The 24,883-nt window shown below is 40.9% G+C and overlaps 1 protein-coding gene and 1 long non-coding RNA gene across 2 annotated transcripts in view; one reads left to right on the top strand and one right to left on the bottom strand.

Annotated features, from left to right (window-relative positions):
• Positions 1–16,962, top strand: part of Rab8b (RAB8B, member RAS oncogene family) — a 73,251-nt gene extending 56,289 nt beyond the window's left edge. The window contains exons 4-8 of the mRNA XM_059268168.1: positions 6,184–6,261; positions 7,131–7,220; positions 8,303–8,368; positions 11,978–12,028; positions 12,819–16,962. Of these exons, the coding sequence (XP_059124151.1) occupies positions 6,184–6,261; positions 7,131–7,220; positions 8,303–8,368; positions 11,978–12,028; positions 12,819–12,911 (378 nt within the window). The 3' untranslated portion in view covers positions 12,912–16,962. The remainder of the gene's footprint in view (positions 1–6,183; positions 6,262–7,130; positions 7,221–8,302; positions 8,369–11,977; positions 12,029–12,818) is intronic.
• LOC131915152 (uncharacterized) lies at positions 1,542–8,097 on the bottom strand. Its single transcript, XR_009380275.1, has 2 exons — positions 7,743–8,097; positions 1,542–2,557 (listed from the first exon to the last, which is right to left on the bottom strand). It is a non-coding gene; the product is annotated as an uncharacterized LOC131915152 (long non-coding RNA).
• Positions 16,963–24,883: the final 7,921 nt, after the last annotated feature.

Below are 24,883 nucleotides of genomic sequence, written 5' to 3'. Positions count from 1 at the left end.
CCAAGAGTTTCCTCGCCTCCCTACACAATAAAGTGAAGGAAAACAAAATTTTAAATGCAAAAACAAGATTTTAAGGATTTTAAAAAATTGTATTTGATTTTTAATAGCTATATTTTGCTATTAGTCTTTATAATAAGCAATCAAGCCATTAGCTTAGATATTCTAGAACTCCTCTACATTCTGCTGAAGTAGTTTTACATTTTTGTTATCTTTTTTTCTTTTTGTTAGTACTTGATGGCAGTCTTGGCAAACCACAAACCCTGTGACTAAGTGTTCCTTTCTTGTACTCTTTTGTCCCTCAGCCCTGTGGCCATATCACCCTGTATCTCTCTCCACCCCTGCAACCTGGCCTTGCTTATGGCTTCTTGCCTGGCTAGGAAGTGGCTGAATGATTCATAGCTCTAGAGGACCTTGGCTGCCAGGACCTTCTTGGCTACTCCTGGGCATGTCCTTATTGTCATAGTTCCATCATCTGGTTGTTTTCTGCCCTCACATGCCTCTCTGTTTAGTGCATTTAGAGTGTCCGTTGTCTCTGGGCCAGTCCTGTGTGGTGCTGGAAATTCAATGGTGGATAAGCTACTTGGAATCAGAGGTGTGTGGCCTGTGCCTGGGATGTCAGGCCCAGGATAGAGCTTCATCACTCGCTTTAGGCCTGAGTTAGGGGCAGTGGCTCAGTGGTAGATCATGAGTTTAACATGCCTGATGTTAACTCTCTAGCACCAAAAACCAAATAAATTAAGAAGGCATAAGCCAAGCCCAAGTTTGAGCCTTGAATTTTGATGATATGCACAGACAGTCTTTGAAAGTTAAACCTTTAAGCTCATGGAGCCCACCTGATAGGTTGTAGGTACAGCTACCGAGACTCCTGTACTCCTGGGAATGACAGAGGGTAACAGCTGCAGGGGTGATAGCTATCCTTTGCATCCAGGAGGATATGATCTGGATCCACAGGTCCTTCCACTACAGTACTGTCACCCCTTCTTCCTCTACTTCCCCTTGTTCACCATTATTTGAATATTAGTAACTCATCTCTACCACAAGTTTGAGGGTCCTTTTCATGCTGTAGCATCCCACTAGCCATTTAATGTGTTCTCCACACTTGGTTCTGTGCTACTGTCTTAGTTAGGGTTTCTGTTGTTATGATAAAACACTGTGACCAAAGTCAACTGGGAAGAAAGGGTTTATTTCATCTTATAACTTGTAGTCCTATCATCCAGGAAAGCTGGGGCAGGAACCTAAAGGCAGGAACCTAAAGGCAGGAACTGATGCTAAGGCCATGAATAAGTGTTGGTTCCTGGCTTGTTCCTCATGGCATGCTCAATTTGCTTTCTTATATAGCTCAGGACTCCTCAGTGGGCTGAACCTTCTCACATCAGTCATCAATAAGAAAATGCTCCATATGCTTTCCCTATAGGCTGATCTAATGGAGGCATTTTCTCAATGGAGATTCCCTCATCTCAGGTGACTCTAGCATATGTCAAATTGACCAAAAAAAAAAAAAAAAAAAAAAAAAGAAAAAGAAAACTAGCCAAAACAGATACTTTAAGATTGTAAGGAGTTTTATTATCATAAAGAGAGTGATTGCTGCTCTTTTACTTTGCTTAGATTGGAGTCAGAGGGAAGGGACTTCCTGTGTGTGCCAGGGATACATTTGCTGGTATTTGTTTCTCCGGGGAAGATAAAAAAGAACATTTTAACAGGGAAGGTTTGTTATAGTTCACAGGTAACTTGATTAGAAGCATCTTAGATGCACTAGTGTTTGTGTTGGCCAGTGTTTTACATTCTGGGGCTAGGTGGTCCCACCATTTCTATGTTCCCTTTCCCTTGAGAGTAGGCAGGAACACTACCTTGTGGAGTGGATGTCTCACTTGGATATTTAGCTCTAGTACATGATGTGAAGAAAGAGGCCAGTGGGATGTATTAGTTAATTTAGACTCAAGGAGTATCTGGATTTCTCATGTTCCTACTGCCTCATCTTTCTTCCTGTTACTTCACATAATTACAGATCATTGCTATTCTGATTAATACTGGCTTTTCCATTGTGAAGGTAGGTATCTTGCTTTACTTTTCTCTTTTGTTTTGCTGTGTACAGTGCTGGTTCCTGACACAGTAGTTGCTCAGTAAATACTTGCTAACAATTTGAATCAGTGGAAGACTCTGCAGAAAATGCTCTTCTGTTGAAGTCTTGGGTTTCTTGGGCTGCTTGTTCCCGTGAGCTGTGGCTGTTGGTAGTCATGGCAAGCTTTGGTTGTTCCCGTGAGCTGTAGGGGTGTTGGTAGTCATGGCAAGCTTTGGTTGTTCCCGTGAGCTGTAGGGCTGTTGGTAGTCATGGCAAGCTTTGGTTGTTCCCGTGAGCTGTAGGGCTGTTGGTAGTCATGGCAAGCTTTGGTTGTTCCCGTGAGCTGTAGGGCTGTTGGTAGTCATGGCAAGCTTTGGTTGGTTGGACCAGGCATGCAGCACTCTTCTGGAGTCTGCCACTACATAGATTTCTTAGTTTTGTTTTAAACATGTCAGCGACTTGACAGGCTTTACAGTAAACCTTGATTGGACAATTAGGCTGTAAGGGGAAGAAGGGCCATATCATTACATCATTGTTACTTCTCATAGACCAGCAACTTCTTCTGAATTCTTAGGCAACAATGCTCATTGTAGACTCTATTAGGTCTATAAAGTTTACCTGGCATACTTATTAATTTATAGTTCTAGCACGTGCATATTAATATCAGTTACCATACAACCAGAGGAAATAGTGTAATGACTTTTGCTGTTGAAATTAAAGAAGTAAGTTAGTAATAAATATCTGCTGTTTGTTGAGGTCAAGTTATGTCCTGAATTCTGGGTTAAGTAGTTTACAAATAATATCTTAGGAGATCCTCAGAAGAATCTCATGTTGGCGACCGAGAAAGCTAAAATACTGTCTTCCAGGGTCTCCCTGTTAAATACACGATGGCACCTAAGCTAAGAAGCATCTAGCTTGAAAGCCTCTACCCCTCACACCACGCTGTTCAATTTCTGTGCTCACCAAAGGAAGGGGTATTTGAGGTAGACAGGGCACATAAATGATATTGCTTCATCATTTAGCCCAAAGGATAATAGCACTATAGTAGTTACTTGGTTAATTTTAACTGTACATAGCTAAATATTCTGCATCAGTAATTACTGTTTTTTGTTTTTTCTTATTGTGGTGAGCTATATGTAGCATAAAACTTCAGTACTTTTTAATTTTAAAAGTTCACTTTTTCACTTTCATTTTTTAAAACTTTTACAAAGTGTATAGCTGAAGTGAAATGTGCATTTGAGGTAAGGAGGGGTGGGGTAGAGGAGAATATTGCTTATCATATAAACAATTACATGCCTTTTCTCCCAGCACTCAGGAGGTAGAGGTAGGCAGATCTCTATGAGTTCAAGGCCAGCCTGGTTTATATAGCAAGTTCCAGGTCAGCCAGGGCTACATAGTAAAACTCTGTCTCAAACAAACAAACAAACAAACAAACAAACAAACAAACAAACACAATACTTTTTCTCTTACTATTAAAAGTGGAGCTACCTAACTGGTATAAAAAAGCTTTAAGAATTTCAAGAAATCATCCAAAATCCTACCTCCATGAGAGAAAGCTCTTAATATTTTTTGTTTTCTGTCTTTTTTGTCTAATGTGATTTGTCTCTGCTTACATTTATATTTACTGACAGAGTTGGAAGGCAGCCTGTGCAGGACTTTGCCTGCCATGCTGTGGAACTTAATTCTGAGAACAATTGGAGGGTGCTGTGAATGTTTGAGCACTGAGTTGATCACGGATGTCCTTTCAGAAAAAACTAGAAAAGGTCAGAGTGAGAGCAGGAGACAGCTGAAGACTGGGTTGCAGTTCCAGGAAAGACTGACTGAGGAGAATCTAAGAATCCAGTACATGAGTAGAGGCGGTCAGGCTCTGAAGATACTGAATCATAGGATCTCCAGGATCTAGGGACTAGCTATGAGGGAAATAACCAGGTGTTTCCACAGCTGCTGAGGTTTTATTGCCCTTCACCATGTGATAGTACAGGGAGAGCAGAAGACTTGGGAGGGACTCACAATCTTCTATTTTGCTTACGAGAATGTGTGGTGACTATAGGAGATACCTAACAGCTGGTGTCTACGCAGTGTTCCCTAAAGGACATCTTGCCTTGTCTGTCTTCTTGGACCCATCTTGTCCCTCTTCCCAATAGATCTATGCATCTTGCTAAGCTTTCTTTGACCTTCAGTGACAGAATGCTATTGCTTTTTTTTTTTTTGGCTATGTGGTAGGTACCATGGACTTGCTTCTTCATCAGTCCCAGCCCTTTCGTCAATTTAACAACTTAACTCTACTCGGGCTTCATGCCTTGGCTTTACTCATTTTCTCAGATAAACTGTCCTCGCCACTTGAGTCACTTCTCCAGATAAGATTATGTCCCTGTTGTTTTAGTTCAAAGCTCCCCATGCTTCTTTGTAACAAGTGTCAGAATTCTAGTTCATTGTATATTGGTCTGTTTCCTTTGTTAGCCATTCATGAGAAGGGACCTTGGTTATCCTGTTCACTGCTCAGAGTACCTAGTATAAGTAGAGTATTTGGCATATAGTAGGTACTTATTATTCTGGGGAATTGGGAGGGTTTTTTATAGTGGTGTGTGTGTGTGTGTGTGTGTGTGAATATTGTAGATAAAGTTTTACTATGTAGCCTAGGCAGGTCTGAAGTTTTTCTCTGCCTCCTGAGTGTTAGGATTTCAAACATGTCAGGGTCAGCCACAGAATCAGTGTCTCTGTCTCTCTGTCTACTCTCTTAAGTGCTGGACATCAAGCCTGGAGTGCTTACCCATGCAAGGCAAGCACTCTACCACTGAACTACCAGCCCTTTCTATATTGTTGAATGGATTGATACTTAAGTGCATATGGTACCTAGTACTCACAGTACTGAAGAATGGTCCTGGAGATCCCATGACTCCATATTTTCAGAGCCTGACCTCCTCTTCTCATGTATTAGCTTATTAGATTCTCCTCAGTTAGCTTTCCTGGAGCTGTTGTCCTGGTCTTTTACTGTCTCCCTGCTTCCATGCTTAACCTATTCCAGTCTCTTTTCTGTAAGGGCACCACTGTGGATATCACTCTGTATGCTGTGAATGTGTTGCTCTGATTGGTTAATAAATAAAGTGCTCGTTGGCCAGTAGCCAGGCAGGAAGTATAGGCAGGACAAAGAGAGAGGAGAATGCTGGGAACAGGAAGGCTGAGTCAGGAGTCACCAGCCAGACACAGAGGAAGCAAGATGTAAAGATACTGGTAAGCCACAAGCCACGTGGCAAGGTATAGATTTATAGAAATGGGTTAATTTAAGATGTAAGATCTAGCTAGCAAGAAGCCTGAGCCATTAGGCCAAACAGTTTTAATTAATATAAGTGTCTGTGTGTTTATTTGGGTCTGAGCGGCTGTGGGCCGGGCAGGACTGGAGAAAACTCCAGCTACAGGACACACATGACCAGCTTCCATAGTACTCACAGTACTGAGTGTAAGGGCACATGTGACCAGCTCACATAGAGTAGAGGTGTTATTTGAATGATTTGGAAGGAAAATCTTTTAGATTTTACCTAGCAGGGGAATCTTGAAAAATATGATGACAGTGCTTTAGCTAACCCATGTAATAATTGCATTACGTTTTCATATGAGTTATTAGTGTTAAGACAAATGGTAACATTGCGAGCCTGTACTGAAAGCCTGTATTCAATACAGGTAAGTTTGTATTGAAAGAACAAATTTAGAACAGTATGGTCTTGGTTTCAGTAGAGGAGTGAGAGAACAATTATCTCCGTTTGTAATAAGCAAGTGTGTCCTGGAAACGTCCCTCTTCCTCTGAGCATTCACTGGCCCTGTCTTACTTAGCCTGGCCTGAAGCTCCAGTTGGTGCTGATCATTATCACCTGAGGTCAGGTAGAAAAAGCAGCTCACATTTCCCACAATCTCTAATTCATTAAAGTTAACAGTGACGATGTTAACAGTTCATTTCGACTGTGAGACTGTAGCATAATTCATTAGTTCTTGCCTCTGTATTTTTCAAATTTATTATGAATCCCTCTTTAAAGACCAACAGAGACAAGAGAGAGGCAGGTAGGCATGTCCTTCATTGTGAGCTGTAAGTATATGAAGTATGACATAAAGCTTTTTGTTTCCTTCCATAGGGAATTATGCTCGTCTATGACATTACCAATGAAAAGTCCTTTGACAATATTAAAAATTGGATAAGAAACATTGAAGAGGTATGTATGGAAGGAGAGTGCCAATGCTGGACAGAAGCCGCTAGGAACATTTGGTAGGCTATTGCTTTCTCCTGGAGGTGGCTGCTGCTGAGGAGCAGAATGGGCAGGATAGGCCCACCCTGCCCACTGGAAAAAAGCTAGATCCCCAATGGTGCCAGGACAACAGCTGTGTATAGATAGTAGACAGAGGAGCATTTTCATATTTAAGCTCAGGCCAGAGCTTAGACACAACCTAATCTACCTAAGGAAACAGGTGAGGAAGGAGTGACCTGCCAGTGTCCATAGAGACTTGAAGACAGAGCCACAGCTAAGATGCCTGGTGCCCGGCTCTTGTATATTTCTGTAACTTTGTTTGCCTTTCTAACATTTTTTCCTCTGTAGATATTTGAAATTTGGGTTAGTTCCAGGATAGTTGGTACTAAGTTTTCTTTGAAATCTCTGTGGCATTTCAGAAAGAAACTGACTAGGAAATAATTTAGCACATTAAAATGAACCCACATAGTTGATCTTTTTTTTTTTTTTTTTCTTGGTTTTTGTAGTTCAGAACCCAGGTTACTTTCTCCAGTGACTCAGTACTTAAATTTTTTTCTGTTTCAGTCTAGAATAATTGAAGGTTTGGCTATTGTATATGAGTTATGAGAATGAGTCCGTGAGCCTTTTGGGGGAAATGTTTGCATAGGCCCTGTGAGGGCTCTAAGCTGAAGTTATCCTCCCTTCTCCCTTAAACGGTTCTCTGACTTCGGCTTGGGATGCATGAAAGATGTTTTTGTTGCTGAACAAGCTGCCATGTTTCTGACAGGTTGGGGTTTCCCCATCGAAGCTCTGTGTCTGTCTCAGGCCGTTTTTACAGTGCACTGTTTCCCCTGCAGCATGCCTCTTCCGATGTTGAGAGAATGATCCTGGGTAACAAGTGTGATATGAATGACAGAAGACAAGTGTCAAAGGAAAGAGGGGAGAAGGTAAGCTTGAACCAGATGAATAGAGGGTGGAATCTGCTCCTAGCCAGCATTCATTTTCTTGGTATTGATTTACGTTGTTAAAATGTCTGTTTTGGTCCTTTAAGAACTTGCTATCAAACAACAGTAAGATGTAGTCTGTACTTGGATAGTAGGAATTAGTATTCAAATCCAACCCCGTTTATACCATCCGGTCATGACTCAGCCCTAGAGAATGCTGGGAGATACAGACTGGCCTTTCTTAAGATCCAGCAGCTCTTGTTCAGGCTCTTTCAGATTTGTGTGAAAACCTCAGCTTTGAAGTTACAATAACTCAGTTTCTGAAAAACTATACTAGGGTAAGTGAAATTTCAACCATAATCACTTTCCAGTTCACTGTTTTCCCTAAGCATTTAGTACAAGTTAGCTTCAGCTCATGAGTGGTAAGCTCCTTGTAACTGAGCGGCTACGGAGGTGACATTTACAGGTGCCTGTCTGTCTTGCATCTGTAGAGCAAATGGTTACTTTTTGTGCACATTTACTTACGGTATGTGCTCGGTTCTTAGAGACTTTCTCCAGTGATAGGTGCAAACACACTTGGTTTTTCAGTCTGAGTACCAACTTGCCCTTGGAAACCTTCACTTAATTTGAGTAGTGTTACATGGGTTAGGACCCTGAAAATAGATGGAAATGTGAAAAGAGTTCAAATTTGCCATTCTGTTGTGGAATAGAATAGTTCATTCCGAAAGGAAAGTCAGGCTAGTTACACCTGGAGAATTGTGCTCCTGGAGACAAGATAAAGGAGTAAATGAATCCCAGGCGGGTGGTAAGCTGAGACTCCATCTAGTAGTTTTTCTTGTGTGTTTATTAGAGACCCACAATTACAGCAGAACAAATGTCTAACATAACATTTTAAGTAGAAGCTGTGTCATTTTTAGACTAAGTTAAATTATAAAATTTAAAGCATAGTACAAGAAAACAACACAAAATAGAGAACCATAGAGTTCTGGCATAGACTCTTGGGGGCTTTGAGAAATGTGCAACCTACTAAGGGCTTTGTATGTCTCAGCCACTTTACTAAACTTGATTTCCGGTTTGTCTTTCAGTTAGCAATTGACTATGGGATTAAATTTTTGGAGACGAGTGCAAAATCCAGTACAAATGTAGAAGAGGTAAGAACTGTACGGTGACTTGCTGGGTAGCAGCTCAACCTGGTAAAAGCTTTTACGTCTTGGACTTTTACATAGACTCTGCTTGCTGGATTTCTAGCATGCAGCCTCCACATGGGTTATGTTAAGATTGCTCAATTAAGATTCTCGGAAGAGAGGAGATACAAGTTCATTCTAAGTTCAGTGCAGCCATTTGTTTGGGACATTAGCAATTGCAGACTCAGTGTCCTCTGCTCATTTGTCATCAACCTCTGCTAGCCTGCGACAGACTAGCTGAGTCACTTGAGTTAAAGTGCTGTCTCTTGAACGGGCTCCCTTGTGTATGCATTTGAAGTAGATTAAGCATGACACATAATGCTATGGCATTTAGTAGATAGAAGAAAGTGTTTTTCATAGATTAGTCTTAATACATTTCCATTAAGTTAGCCGTTACAACAAGATTATCTGGGGGCTGGCAGTATGGCTCACAGGGTGAAGGAGCTTGCCTGGGAACCTGAGTTTGAGCTCTGGGATCCATGTCCTCCGACTGCCATACCCCTACACACAAACACAATAAGCAAATAAAATGTAATAAAAATTTTTTAAAAGGTCATCTAAGGTCTTCAAAGAGCAGATGCAAATGATAATTTTATGATCAATTTAAAAAAATTAACACATATAACCAGTATTTGTACCCTTTGTGAAGAAAACCTGCTCGAGAAAACTCCGAATGATCTGTTTCTTTCTTTTCTTTTTTTTTTTTTTTGGCTGTTCAGTTCTTTATTAGACTATCAGGTGTTTTAGACAGGCACAGTAACACAACTTCACAGAGTTAAACAAATGCAACCTAAACACCTTAAAATAATATTCTACAACATTTCCCCCTTTTGTCTAAATAAAAAGAAAGGTTTTAATTTTAACATAGTAAAACTATACACAACAAAAACAGTTATCAAGTAAGAATTAATTTACAATATTCAGTCCATTTACATTTAGCAATTCAGAGAAAGCATTCCACCGTCCATCTATCTTAGTGACTCCAAAGCTTTACACATAATTTACTTTCTATCATAACTAAGGAAAACTGCAGTTATAACTATCTGGTCTTCAACTCCATCAAAGACCCAGATGGATGTAATACTATCTAACAACAGAGACATTTGGCTGCCTGGAGAGTCACCCAGAGTTCTTCTGCCACATTGGGGCATCCATCTTCAGCCTACAGGTCCAGAATATCTAGTAAACATTTCAGTGAAGCAGGAGATTTGAAGGACTGTCTTTTCTTGTTTTGGCAAAGTTCAACAGTCTTTTTTTTGGTGTGTCCTGAATGTCCAGTCTACACAGCACATTGTCAGCAGTCAAAGGCAAGAAACATTTCTTTGCCCAGTGGCTAACCTTGCCACAATGAAAGCAAGCTCCATAAGGAGTTTCTTCATTGCCCATCATCTTCTCTGATGTAAATTGGTACTGCCAGGAGCAGATGTATCTCACTGTCATGAAAAATCTTAAGTTAACAAAACATTTTATTTTATTTTATTAATTTTTTTGGGGGGAGTTCTTAGTTAGAGTTTTATTGTTGTGAAGAGACACTATGACCAGAGCAACTTTTTTTTTTTTTTTGAACATAAAAACAGGTTATAATTCAAAAGTTCAGGGTTATTTGAAGCTGGAAAACATTTTCTCTTTAGAAAATAGTAAAAATGATAATATTTCCCAATAAGCCCTTTTAAGTCAAATAATAGCTGAATTATACATATAAATATTGATTAGATTCTGAGATACAGAAGAGCCCTATCTTCATCTGTTCAGAGAGCTATGTTTTACTTAAGTTGTGTAAGTGAGAATCCCATTCATCTTCTCCTTTACTGTTTGATTTATGGCAGACGTTTTTCTATAGGCTAATCCATAATCTAAAAAGATTTTAATCTGTTTCTTTACCTGCTGTGTAATAGAGTTAGTACCTGTGCTTAATGATCCTGACAGTTCCAACTAAGCTTCGGTAGCTTGGATTCTTCACTCCTTCCTTACACAGTGGCTAAAATATCAAGACTTCCATGGCCTTAGTAGTCAATGAATACTTGTCAGAACTTCTTCTTTCTTCAAAATAATCAGAACTCATTTTTCAGGTTGGCTACTGAGTGTTGAAAAACAGGAAATTGCCACTGATTTATTTTCATAAGCATAGATAAAAAGGAAACAAAAAAAGAAAAGCAAGCTTCCTTCTTCCATGAAAGATTCCTTCTACCAACAGGGAGTGAGGTGGGGTAGTGGCTCTTATGCCAGCTCCTGTGGGGCACCCCTTAATCTTGGCCACAGAATGAATTTCATACCTCTGTGGAAACAAAGTAAAAGTGATGACAGATTTGTTGTTGTTGTTTGTTTTTTGGGTTTTTTGTTGTTGTTGTTGTTGTTGTTTTTCGAGACAGGGTTTCTCTGTGTAGTTTTGGTGCCTGTCCTGGATCTCACTCTGTAGACCAGGCTGGCCTCGAACTCACAGAGATCCGCCTGGCTCTGCCCTCCCAAGTGCTGGGATTAAAGGCGTGTGCCACTACCGCCTGGCTTTTTTTTAAAGAGCCAGTGAGCGAAGTGGGTTATCTCAGCTTCTTTTTAAATTGATTTCCACACTGTGTGTGTGTGTGTGTGTGTGTGTGTGTGTGTGTGTGTGTGTGTGTGTGTGTGTGTGGTTTAACTGAGTTCCAGGAACCGGCAGTTTTGAAGTATTAAGGCATGGAAGATTCTGCATACTTAGGTATGCCCTCAGAAGAAAGAGGTCAGAAAGAAAAGTATTGGTTTTTGTGAAGATAGACTTTTAGAACTATAGTTTAATCCATAATTGTCCTTAAATCACTTCTTACACAGATTTTAGTGTATACTGGATAGTTTTATGTCAAGTTAAAGTCATCTGAGAGGAAGGGACCTCAGTTAAGAAAACGTCTCCATAAGATCAGGTTGTAGGCAAGCCTGTAGGACATTTTCTTAATTCTTAGTGATTGATGGAGGAGGGCTGAGCTCATTGTGGGTGGTGCCGTCCCTGGTTTGGTGGTTCTGGGTTCTATAAGAAAGCAGGCTGAGCAAGCCATGAGGAGCAAGCCAGTAAGCAGCACCTTCAATGGCCTATGTATCAGCTCCTGTCTCCAAGTTCCTGCTGTGCTTAAATTCCTGTCCTGACTTCCTTTGGTGATGAACTGTGATGTGGAAGCTTAATGATCTGAATAACCTCCTCCCCAAGTTGCTTTGGTCATGGTGTTTCATCACAGCAATAGTAACCCTAAGATAAGCATCATCTGGGCCAGAGGTTGAAGCCTTTCCCTGCAGGAATAGGGTGGTTTAAACAGAGCCTAATTCTCCTGTTCTTAGTGTATTGAGGAAGCTACTCATAACTGTGTGTGCCATATTAGGGACTTGTGACAGATATTACATGCATAAAATATTTGATGAATGAATGACAATGTGACAACATTGGAAAATATGATGTAACTGAAAAAGCCAATAACATGTACATGCTAGGATTTTAATTATATTACTCTTTTCAGTTAGAAACTCTTGAAGTGGTATATTCACAAATAAATAATAAAAATTCTGTATTTCTGTTTTGAATTTAACAATAATTTTGTTTGTTTATTTTATCTTTAGGCATTTTTTACGCTTGCACGGGATATAATGACAAAACTCAACAGAAAAATGGTTTGTATCACTTATAGTTTTTATTTTTATGATACAGCCTTTTAGTTTGGCACTCAACAGGCTGGACAGCATTATAATATGCTCACATTAAACTTCTTTGTTCCTGATGCTTTCAGATGATTGCACCAGGCTTATGATTTCTATTGCTTCAGGGTTGTTTCTGCATCACAGCTGTCTCAGCTCTTTCCTCTGGCTCTTAAGTGGTAGTTAATTGAATTTGTATCAGAATAGTGAAAATAATAATGGCAGAAATTGCTTTTTTCATAAAATTATCTAGTTCAATTTTCATATAATACATATTTATATCTATCTAATGATGATCTTGGAGTTGCTCAAATTGGCTTCAGTTTGAACCATCAGTGATGAATCTTTAGGACACCCGAAAGTTTAATGTGGATCCTCATGAAACTATCTGCCTTCTATTACCAACTCTCCTTACCTCTAACTTGATTGTCTACTGCCTTAGCCCTGTTCCCATCACTATCCTTGACACTCTACAGGCCTTGGCTGATATTGCCTTAAACTAGATATAGGTGTGTCCTACCTAACACATGGTTAAAACAAAATGCTAGCCAGCCTAAGAATATTTTGTCTCTTTTTAATCCACCACTTGCAAAGAAGACAGTGCTGAGACTTAACTAATTCCTTCTCTGATAAAATTTGGCAGTGAGCACAGGTGAGAGAGTGTACTAGAGTGTATTCCCCACGTGGTGTGCTTTTATTCTGTAGGTAATTGGGGTCAAACCATGAAATCTTGGTTTCCTTAGCAATTTCATATCCTGTTTTTCAGAATGACAGCAATTCGTCAGGAGCAGGTGGGCCAGTGAAAATAACAGAAAACCGGTCCAAGAAGACCAGTTTCTTCCGCTGTTCATTGCTTTGATGAACTCTTCACTTCTGAGAGACTGCAGTATACCTAGAGGGCCCTTCCCTGCTTCTCTGAAAGCACAGGTTACCCAGCCTCAGAGTCACCTCACCCGGCTGCTGCGGAGAGCACCACGGAACTCTAGACCTCTCAACACAGAACGCCAAGTGGATTCCAGCCTCGTGGCCTAGCAAAAGAGCAGGCTCCTTTCTTCAGACATGGAAGCAAAGACGTGGAGACACATGCGGGACCTAACTGGTTTTTTCTTGTTTTACTGCCTGTCCTGGAAGCTGCTTTCTTTCTTTGCACATGAGTGTCAGCCTTTCTCTAGTCCAGCATAATCTTAGACTCCTAACTGAGCACTTTAGTGGCAGGAAGTTCTAGACTTACATATCTGGGGATGTTTAAAGACAGCAGAACATTAAACAGAGGTTGATGTACTAAAATTCAAGGATGGTTGGCCGGGTCATAATGGCCAAAGGTTCTATTGGTAGCATTTATCAGAGGGCTTTGCAGTGTTCTACTGATAAACTTGTAAAAGAGACCATATCATCTTCATCTTTTCAGGTGGTTATCAGCTTTGCTCATCCCTGAGTAGCTGTATCCCTTTTTAGGTTAGCTGCCACTGCCTCCTCCCTGTAAACAGCAAGTAGAAAGCATTCCAGTCTCGGCGCTGCTTCTGAGGGTCATATTTGCTGTTCCTCACCTGCCTGACTTCTTGTCATTATTTACTTATCTAAACCACTAGTATCTGCAAGCACTGCTGTGTCTGCCTGTGAACTTCATGAGCTGAGATTTCACAGAGGAGAGAAATGGTCATGGGGCTTCATTTTCACATCCGGCTATGGTCTTGTTACACCAGAATATGTAATATATTCTTTCTCAGTTTTACCCATTAGTTTGTATTACCCACTTCTTAACCATAATCCCCGTCAGTGAGAGAGTTAACAAAGGTTAGATTTAGATTTCAGTTGGTAGAAAACATACCTGTATGGAGAGAAATTAAACATGTTGTGTAAGATAGCTGTTAGTAATGTTGAAAATAGTGACTTTTGGTTCTATTTGGGGTTTAAAAAATATAAAAAAGCAATTAGACCTAGCACATCCTCCAGAAATCTTGTCTTTTCATTAGAGCACATACGATCCAGGTTTGGGCTTTTCAGCAGCCATTGCTGAATGTGTAGGACCCAGCCCCTTGCGTTTAGGTTTGTGGTTAGAGAAGTGGGGTGGCTATCCAGGCCAGAGGCAGCCAAAAGCTTTGCTGCCTTTCTCACCAAATGCTGGTTCTGATGTTTCTTTTGTGGATAAACCACCACACTAGAGGGGGTAGGAGGTATTTAGTGTTAACTTATGTGCCAAATCCAGATCATAATGTCACTGCTGTTGTTCTAGTCTTCAGTGTCCTAACACAGAGGGCATGAAAACAGGTGACGGGGAAATAATCTGGTAGCGATCACTCCCCCTGTTCTTGTGCTGTCCGCAAAGAACTGGAAGTGGAAATGGACATGGATAGTTGGTTATGCAGAGAATTCTGCTTCAGTGCTTGGACCAGTCAGGCCTTCCTGTCTGTTGGAAAACTCAAAAGCATTCCAGTGGCTGCAAGTATACCAGAGTTATTTTTGGTGGATTCTCTGACTTTACTGTTGACAAACTAAAGCCTTTTCTTCATTTTCCCTCCTTACCTATTGGCTTAAAGTCACACATTACTGTCCAGGTGTAAGTAGTTCTTTCAGTGAGAATTGATTGTAAGTCTGACATCTTCAAATTAAATACATTTTTGAAAAGAAACGGTATTTTCTTAGAAATATCTTATCACTACTTTTCTAGGGGAAAAAAGTTCAGGCAGTTACAGTGGTAACAAAGTACTTTCCAAAAAGCAGGAGCTGTGACACCATATACGAATGTAATTCTCTTAGTATTTACCTCTGACTGTTGGGGTCTTCTTAACACTTTGGTTTCTATCTCAGGGGCTGTCTGCAAACCAAAACTGACATGTTCTGTGGTCAGCTTTTTTTTTTGTTTGTTTGTTTAATGCTTTTGATTTCTTCACTCTTCTTGCGTCTTTTGTGGTTAATAACTAGTCTCCATGAACTTCTCTTTGAATGAGCCTGTAAATGTTAGGTGAGTCTAAAAGTGCTCTTTGAAGTAGCAGCAAACTGGGAGTATATTCTCTGTTATATAGAAATAAATTGTTCTTGCTATTTTCTTACATTTAGCTTTGCTAAATTGTATATAATTTGAGCTCAGACCATAGGAAATTCACTTTCTGCATGGTAAAAACAACCCAACAAATAGTCTACTTTGCTTAATAGTGTACATATGGTGCATTATTTTTTTCTATTTGTAGATGAATTTAGTGACAGATAATTGTCTGTTCCCTGCTGAAACTGAAGAAATCTAGATTTTTTTTATGTGTGTGTGTGAACATTGTTGTGGTCTTACAGATAGGGTACATAGAGATTTTTGCAGCAGTATTAGTGATTCAGTGGCTGCACTTTATTATTATTGAACTAAGTTTTGACAACAGTTGAACTCAGAATTTTCAAATAGAGTCTGAGGGTACCAGAGAGTGGAGTGTGTTGTAATTAAGTAGCATGTGAATCAGTTGATTGTCAAATGTTTCACTGGGAACCTATTCTAGCCTTTTTCTTCAGATGCTAATGAAGCGATCTCCCAGCTCATTGGTCAGTAGGTGCCACAGGGCTTCTTATGTTCATGTGGACATTTTATGCAGTCTTTGTTATAAATTTCCTGAATTATTGTTCAGGTGGACAGCTTATGCAGTCTTTGTTATAAATTTCCTGAGGACTATACTCTTTACTCTGAAGGACTATTTTTTTTAATTATACCTCATTTAGCTAACTAATAATATCCTAATACCTGGTAGAAAAACAGTGAACCAGCCTCTAAGCATTCAACAAAATTTAGATAGCATGTTTTGTTTTGTCTTATTTGAACTGAAGGCATCCTTGGAAAAGAGAAATGTGATACCTTAGTTTCAAATAAAGCATGCATGTCAATATCCAGTAGCATACAAAAAAATGTTACTGCCCTATCCATTAATGAACTTAGTTGTGCAATATACATGGATTGTTCCGAGGTTTATGAGTAAGAAATTACTACTGCATTTTACAGGCTCCAAATGCTGAGAATCTCTGTTAGGGCTTATGAAATGTCTTCCTGTGAGCAGTAAAATAACAAACTAAGCAGACTTTCTTTTCAGGCTTATGACTTAGATGCTTTTATAAATATATCTTAATCTTTAAAGATGAGATTCTAAGCCTAGAATTTTAAAACCACATTTCATTATGTTGGTTTACTCATCTCAAAATTTCTTCAGTTCAATTTTTTAGACTTAAAAAATAAAACAAAAAGACCTTCCTTTATCTTTCTCATCATACCCAGTGGCAGAGAGGGCTGTCTGAAATCCCTTGAATCAGGACATAGCAGGTCAGGATAGATTCATAAAATTTATGAATGTCATGTTCATTAAAAAGAAACTAAACGACTGAGTACAGAAATGAAAACCAGCAAGCATTTGTTTTAAGGATTTTCCAGATTTTAACTTTGTATCTTGAAATGTGTGCCATATGCCAGGAACTAACAAAACTTCGTATTTCATCTTTGTACCTTTTTTTAAAAGTGAACTTATGATTGTTCATTCCAATGGCCTTACAGATGGGTTTGTCTTGACTGTGTGCAGCTGCTGCTGCTGCTCCCTTAATGCAAAATGCCGTGAACTGTCTGATTCACATCATGCCCCCATGGGAACTAGGGAGTGTTTTCATAGACTTCTACTTGTGTGCTTACACATATTTTATTTTGCTCCAGTGGCTTACTGTGGCAAGCTCCTGTGGATAATATGGACCTGTCATGTGGTTGGTCTGTTGAAGCCAGTTCATTAACTGTACTGATACTGATGCTGTGTTTTTTTAAAAAATGGATTTTATTCCAGGTGAACTTTTTTTTTTACAATAATGTTCATCTAAAATAAAAACTACATAATGAAAATGTCCATGACTTTTAAGTGGATTGTATATTTTAGAATATATATGGCTTTTAAACTGTATTTTAATTGATCTATGTTCATTTTATATGGTACTGAGTTTCATAAGGATATTTTAATGCAAGTATATAAGGTACGTTGAGTATATTACCTCCCTGTACCCTATCACCTTCCTATATCTTCCTTCCCTCTCCCTTTAGTTCCTATATTCCCTTAGACAGATGTTTTACACACACACACACACACACACACACACACACACACACACACACACACGGTTTTATGTATTGATATAAAATCTAGAACCTATAAATGAGGGGAAACATCTGATATTTACCTAGACTGACTTAATTCTCTTAATATGAATATCTCTAGTTATATTCATTTTCTTGCAAATGGCATTGTTCTCCGTGGCTAAAAACAAATTGCATTCTGTGTATATGCCCCATTCTCTTTACCCATTCCTCTGTCGTTAGACACCTGGCTGGTTGATGACTCAGCTGCTAGGAACAGTGCTGCAGTGAACAGTGATGTGCGAGTCTCTGTGATGTACTGACTCAGAGGCCTTCAGGTGGCTCGGTCATTCGGAAGCTACTTTAAACTTTTTGAGGAGCCTCCACCCTAACTTCCATAGTTGGCATTACCACCAACAGTGTATACGAGTTCCTTTTTGTACTCATCCTTCATCCCTGCCAGCATTTCTTTTTCTTTTCTTCCTTTTTTTTTTTTTTTAAAAAAAAAAGATGGTCTCACTGTGTAGCGCTGACTGGCCTTGTATAGTACTTCAGACTAACAGAAGTCCCCTTGCCTTCTACCTCAGGAGTGCTGGAACTAAAGGTGTGAGCCCTGGTTTTACTCAGACTGGGGTAAGATGATATCTCAATGTAGTTTATTTTCCCCCCAAAGATTCAGGTTTATGAAGGGCATGAAGGATTACTGAGAGCCCCTAGTGTCTAGGGGTAAGGCCTAGCATGTGCCTAAGCAAATAGGGAGGGTTTCCACAACCTGAGACTACTTGAAAGTGTGGCTTTCAGCTCCACCAGGCCCAGTTGGGCCTGAACATACCTGAGGTTCCCACATTTCTCACACTTCAGACAGGGTTGTGCCTGTCTTTATCTAGTGAGGTCATTCTCTCAGTGAAGTACACCTCTGTACTAGTCAGGGTTCTCTAGAGTAACAAAACTTATAGAATGAATCTCTCTCTCTCTCTCTCTCTCTCTCTCTCTCTCTCTCTCTCTCTCTCCCTCTCCCTCTCTCCATATATACAATTATTAAGATATCAATATATTAATGTGTAATATATTATTAAAGGGGATTTATTAGAATGCAGTTCAGCTAATCCAACATTGGCTGGCTGTAAATGAAAAGTCCAAGAATCCAGTGGTTGCTCAGTCCACAAGCCTAATGTCTCAGCTGGTCTTCAATACATGCTGGAATTCCAAAGAAGGCTCCAATGCCAGTGAAGGAATGGATGTGCTAGCAAGATGAGGGAAAATGGGCAAAGAGCAAAAGCTTCCTTCTTCCATGTCTTTCTATAGATTTCCAGCAGAAGGAGTGGCCCAGATCAAAGGTGTGTGCCTTCCTACTTAAAAGGTCCAGACTAGAAGTGGATTCACCCAAGCAAAAAGAATCTCTCACAGGTGTGCCCTCCATTTCTGCCTTGTGGTGTATTCCAGATGTTAAAGTGACAACCTAGAATAGCCAGCACAACCTCCTTGTTGCACTTGGGTCCTCTATACAGTCAGAGAAATTTCTCTGGCAAGGAACTATGGAAATGATCCCTGAGAGTATAGTCTTCTCAGTGTAGTTTTCATTTGCATTTCTTTGATAGATTGGACACTTTTTGAAACGTTCATGGGCCATTTGTACCTCATCTTTTGAGAAGATTTCATTTCTTTGGCCCATTTATTGACTGGGTTGTTATGAGTTCCTATTTAGCTTTTTGTATCCTAAATTTTATCTTTGTATATTCTAGATATTGTCTTCCATAAGCATGGCAAGCAAAGAATTTTCCCTTTCTGTAGCCTTTATCTTCCTCCATTAATTATTTCCTTTGATGGATTCAGCCCATTTTAAAAATGTTTCTTCAGATTTTTTCAGTACGATTTAAACCATGGTGGATTTGTGAAAGTTTAGCAAACTTCATAGCCAGATGTGTATAAAGACAAAATGGCCAGACCCTCTGCTTGTTCTTGTTCAGACTACAGCAAGGTTTTCCTGTCGTAGAGCCTTCAGCCTGGCATTGCTGACCCTGTCTTCCTCAGTGTTGGCACACCTGGTCTCTCCGGTTTCATTCTCGCTGTAATAACACTTGGATGGCACCAGGCCTGCCGCTGTCCTGTCGCTGTCCTGCTGTTGTCCTTGCTCCTGGGTCAGGTGTGTCCTTCCCAGTCTTCTCAAAGTCATTTCATGGTTCCATCAACCTCTTTGCTCTAAGGTCTCCCAGGGAGAAGTAGCAGCAGTCTCGAGGCATTTAGCTCCTCCTCTTTCTGATGTATAGCATCCTTCATCCCCATTCTGTCCTCTTGGTGGCAGAGGCATTTTCTACCCAGGTTCTTCCCCTGCCTCCAGATTCATCTTCCTACCCTAGCTTGCTCTCAGGGCACTCAGAGACAATGTCTTCAAACCCATCCTGCTCCATCCCTGCCCCTCCACGTCTAAGTGTCCTTGGCTCTCTTGCCATTGTCTCGTGACTTTCACATTACTCCTTTTCTAGTCTTCCTACTGGAATTAAGCTTTCAAAAAAGACTTTCCAGTAGTCACTGTGGTGGTGGACATCTGTACAGTCCTAACAGTAGGGGAAGAGGATCTCAAGTTTGAGGATCTCAAGTTTGAGGCCAGGCAGTTCTGTAGTAAGGCCTGTCCCAGGAAGAAATACAACACATGAGACTTGTCTATAGTCTTTTCAAAGTTGTTTCATTTTCATACATTTATTTATTTGTGTGTATGTGTGTGTGGAGATCATCAGAGGACTTGTGGGAATCAGTTCTTTCCTGCCATGTGGGTTCCAGGATCTAACTCAGGTCATCAGGCTTGGTGGCAAGTGCCCTTACTTAACCATCTTGCGAACCCCATAGTTACCACCCTCATTGGTTTATTTTCCATTTATTCCTTAACCAGTCTAGATTCTGTCCCACCAGTTCATTGGATACTGTGTTTGCAACAGCTTACTTGGCAAAGTAGTGACAAGTTTTAGTCCTTGTCTTGACTAACTTTCCTGTTAAATCTCTCTGTCCAAGACATGTTCTCTTCTCTTAACTTCAGACAGCATTCTGACTCCAGAGTAATTCCATCTTCTTTCATGGTTTTTTAAGTGACTTCTGTGTTAAGGCCAAGGAATGCCACCATCCATGTCCAAGTCCTAATCCCTGGAACCTGAGTTACTTTATATGGCAAAAGAGGCTTTGTAGATGTGGTCAAGGTAAGAATCATCAGATGAGAGACTATCCTGGGTGATCCGATGGATCCAATGGAGTCCCAATGACCCTCCTAGGAGAGGGACACAGGGACATATCAGAAAGCAAGCAAAGGTGATGGGATGCAGGCCTGTGAACCAGGAATGTCAGCAGCTTCTGAGATCTGGAAAGGGATCCCCACCACAAAGCTGCCTATGGGAGCCAGCCTCCCCCAACACCTTGGTCTCATCCTCCAAGACACTTTGTGTACTTACACACCTGAGATCTGTAAGAGGGTCTTGCTTGTACTGCTCTGACCAGAACATTTATGGACATTTGGTGTGGCAGCAGGCCACTAATACATGTTTGAAATGTATCTCTACCCTCCGCCAGCCCCCATCTCTTAGATTTCTGTCTTTCAGTCATCACCATTTCTGGTCCTCAGCACCATCCTCCTTGATCCTCAGCAACTCTACCAGCAAACCCAGGCCCGGGAGGGAAAACGTTCTCCTCTTTTCTTCGTGGGGATAACTGGCTGTCACCGGTCTAGCTCCCCAGTTAGTTGGCCTCTAATCTTGTAGCTCCTGAAGAAGTAGGGGGACTGGATCTTTAGTTTTGAATCCTCAGTATTTATTCTGTGAGACACCTGGCACATAGTGGGTATCTGAGAAAATTTAAAAGCCTGAGTGGTCTTCAGAAGTCATCAAAATGAACATGGCACAGAAGAGTGAGGTGAGAGCTTTTAAATTTTGCTCTTGGCCAGAGAGCAGATAAAGACACTTGCTGTCACGCCTGACAACCTGAATTTGAGTCTGGGCCCCACACAGTGGAGGGAGAGGAATGACTCTGGAGAGTTCTCTCTGATTTCCACATGTATGCCATGGCAAGTGCGTGCATACATGAGCACACACTAACTCAAAAATAAATAATTAAAATTATTTTCAAGTTTTGCTCTCATTTCTCTCCCTCTCTTCAGATGAGGTCCTACCTCCTCTTGGTATCTTCCCAGTATTGTGATTACAGATATGTACCACCATACAGGCTTTATTGTGCTTTTGAAATGTTTGAAGTAGCGTTAATAAAGAAAGGTAGGTACTGGTTAAAATGGGGGTAAAGAAATCATTAAAACATGGGGGAAAGAATCTTATATTGAAGCCAAGGAAGAAATTTCAACCACACACACACAGAACAGTTGCTATAATTGATTATTAAATCTGTCTCCATCTGCGTAGGAGTCACAGTAAACCTGAACGTGCTGAATTAGCTTTCAATCTGAACACAAGAGTTTGCCAAAAGAAAAGGCAAAGGGAAGTTTTATCACAGGGCAGAATGACTCATGCCTATAATCCTAGCACCAGGGAAACTTAAGCAGGCCGGCTGGGTTACATAGGAAGTTTGAGGCCAACCCGGAATACAGAATGAGGCTTTGTCTCAAAGAACAAGAGTTTAATAAGGTATGTAGAGGAAAAATATAATTTATATTAAAGACACAATGCTTCTGTGGAGATACTTCTGCTTGGAGCTGAAGTAGCCAAATTTTATTGATAACTTTGATTCTAGGTCACTAAAACCTTCTTACCTGATGGCAAGTCACCCTGCACTATTGTCTGCACATCAGTTTTGACAGGATGAGACAGTTTAAAAATGAAGTATCCCAGGCTGGAGCCATGGCTTGGCTGTTAAGAGTACTTGCTAGTCTTCCAGAGGACCCATGTTTGGTTCCTGGAACCCACAGGTGGCTCACAACCATCTGTAATTCCAGTCCCAGGAGGTCAGATACCTCTGGCCTCCGTGGGTACCCACCCCCATGTACACATACCCACATGCAGACACACACACGTACACATAGTTAAAAATGGGGCTGAGTATGGTGGCACATACCTTTAATCACAGCACTAAGGAGATAGAGGCAGGCAGAACTTTATGAGTTCAAAGCCAGCCTAGTCTACATAGTGAGTTGCAGGCCAGCCAGAGCTACATAGTGAGACTGTTTCAAAATAATAATAATAATAAAAAAAATTATAATTTTTTTAAAGACAAAGTATTCATTGGAATAAATGGGTTGTACATGTAACTGTTTAAGGTAGCAAAGATGACAGTTTCTATAAGAAATAGTTAAAGACCCATTTTCTTAATTGATAAGTAAAATGCCTTCCAACAGCTCCCAACTTTTTCTATCGGTCTGTCTTTTCACTGCTGCTTTCTAAGAACTCTCTGTGATGGAGGTGTTAGTTATTTTTCTCACTGCTGTGATAAACTGCCTGACAAGCATTCAGGCAGGGAGGGTTTATTCTGGCTGACAGTTCAGCAGCGTTGGGGAGGCCTAGCAGCAGGAAGGGAAGCAGCTGGTCACATTGCACCCACAATCAGGAAGCGAATGATGAACAGGAAGTGGGACTGGGTTACAAAACCTCAAGGCCCACCCCTAACCACTTCCTCCATCGGTGCCCTGTCTCCTGAAGATTCCACAGCCTTCACAAACAGTGCCACCAGTTGGGGACTAAGTGTTCAAACACAATGCCTGAAGGGGACAGTTCACACTCAGACTCTGACGGTGGATATTAGAGAATGTATAGGTGTACCAGGTTTGGTCCTCAAGATAACTCATGAGATACTATTCTCACTTAACATGAATAAAGCTATATCTTAAATAGGAATGACCAGGGAACTTTACAATCTTTGTTTTTAAACCTCCCAGACATTATTAAATTAATAGGTGATTTCAGATGCTTCTAAGTTTCATTTCTAAAATTATTCTATCCCTTGAAAAAGTAGTTTAGCGATTTCTTCTAGGCACTGGGAAATAACAACGTCTCTGCCTCTGGAAGTTTACATTTAAATAGGAAGACAGATGAGCCAGTGAAATGAACTTGTGTTAGAGGAGCACACAGCAAGGCAATGTTACTGTTGCTATAGGGATGTCCAAGCAAAACACAGCTCTTATTCCACAGTGTATAAACAACTGTTTATTCTGGAGCCAAATCTGAGTGATCTTTGCCTGGGAAGATTGCCCCAAATATTGTGTTCCAACATGGAAATGGGCACATGAAGTTTTCGTAGTTCCAAAATAAAAGTAGTAAATCAAGGCCCCTTTCAGATACACAGCAAAGCAGGGAAGTCTCTGCTACAGGTCTCAGATGCGATCTTGGGTTGGTGGAGGCTAGTAGTTAATATGTTTAAAAAAATGTCATGTGATAGTTACAAGGACTTTAGGGCAGATACAGAGGTGGGCAATGGATAGCTATTAAGGGGCTAGAGAGCCCAAGATCATTTGGCTCTGTGTCTGCAATATTTATAACTCCATAATCATACAGTTGTAATTAGTCAATATCAACTTTGTAGAATCTTTAACACAGCTGTGGCTGTTTGTCCTGAATTTTAAATTCAGACAGAGTTAGAGAATGCCTTCAAAAACAACTTTATTTTTCAAAAATAAGAGGTTACTGGTAAGGAAACCAGCTTGTCAGAAAAGTTCATCACTATTTCATCCCTTTTCCATCGGGAACAATTCCATCACCTGGGTCATACCAATCCAGTCTGGATTTTTTTTTTTTTAACGTATGATGGTGATGATGTTCCTGCAACTATGAATATGGAAAAATGTACTTTAAAACACACACACACACACACACACACACACACACACACACACACAAAGGAACCTTGCCTCTGTCCTGCTGTTTACTTCAGTTGACCTGAAGCACAAAAGTGTGCTACTAACCTCCCCTAGGCCACCTCACAGCGAGCTGGCACCAGTGTCAATGTACATCTATGGGGAAGAGGACTCTGAACACATCTTTAAGACAACAGTGAACCACGCTTTGGAATAAGGATCTGCAGCGCTGCCAGGTCTGAGGCTTGGTGCATGCAGCTCATCGCCCCTCGGAGGTCCAGGCTCTGGATCTCTCCACATCCAAAAGCTGTCTCAGCCATCCCACAACTTTCTTTGCTCCAGAAAACCTCGAGGAAACCCTCACCGTCGCCGCCCACCCCCGCCCCTGCATGCCCCTGCGGTTGCCTGCCAGCACACTGAACCCTTCCAGGCCGCGCGCCCGCTCTGACAGCACTCTAAGCCTTCCAGGCACACGCCCCTGCCCTTGACTGCATGCTAAGCCCCTGGAGGCCGGGCCCTGCTGTGGGATGTATGGCAAATGTGTTGCTAATTAATCAATAAAACACTGATTGGCCGTTGGCTAGGCAGGAAGTATAGGCGGGGCAAGGAGGAGAATAAAGCTGGGAAGTGGAAGGCTGAGTCAGAGAGACACTGCCAGCCACCACGATGAGAAACAGCTTGTGAAGATGCCGGTAAGCCACGAGCCATGTGGCAAGGTATAGATTAAAGGAAATGGATTAATTTAAGCTATAAGAACAGTTAGCAAGAAGCCTGCCACGGCCATACAGTTTGAAAGCAACATAAGTCTCTGTGTTTACTTGGTCGGGTCTGAGAGGCTGTGGGACTGGCAGGTGAAAGAGATATATCCTGACTGTGGGCCAGGCAGGAAAACTCTAGCTACAGGGCCCCCTGCGCTGAAGGCTTCAGATCCCCTAGAGGCCCTGCACCGGTTCTGACTGCGGAGACCCTCGAGGAA

This window comes from Peromyscus eremicus, chromosome 7 (genome assembly GCF_949786415.1).
Source record: "Peromyscus eremicus chromosome 7, PerEre_H2_v1, whole genome shotgun sequence".
NCBI lineage: Eukaryota > Metazoa > Chordata > Mammalia > Rodentia > Cricetidae > Peromyscus > Peromyscus eremicus.
Note: the sequence above shows the minus strand (reverse complement) of the source record. Positions and strands in the feature narration are given on the sequence as shown.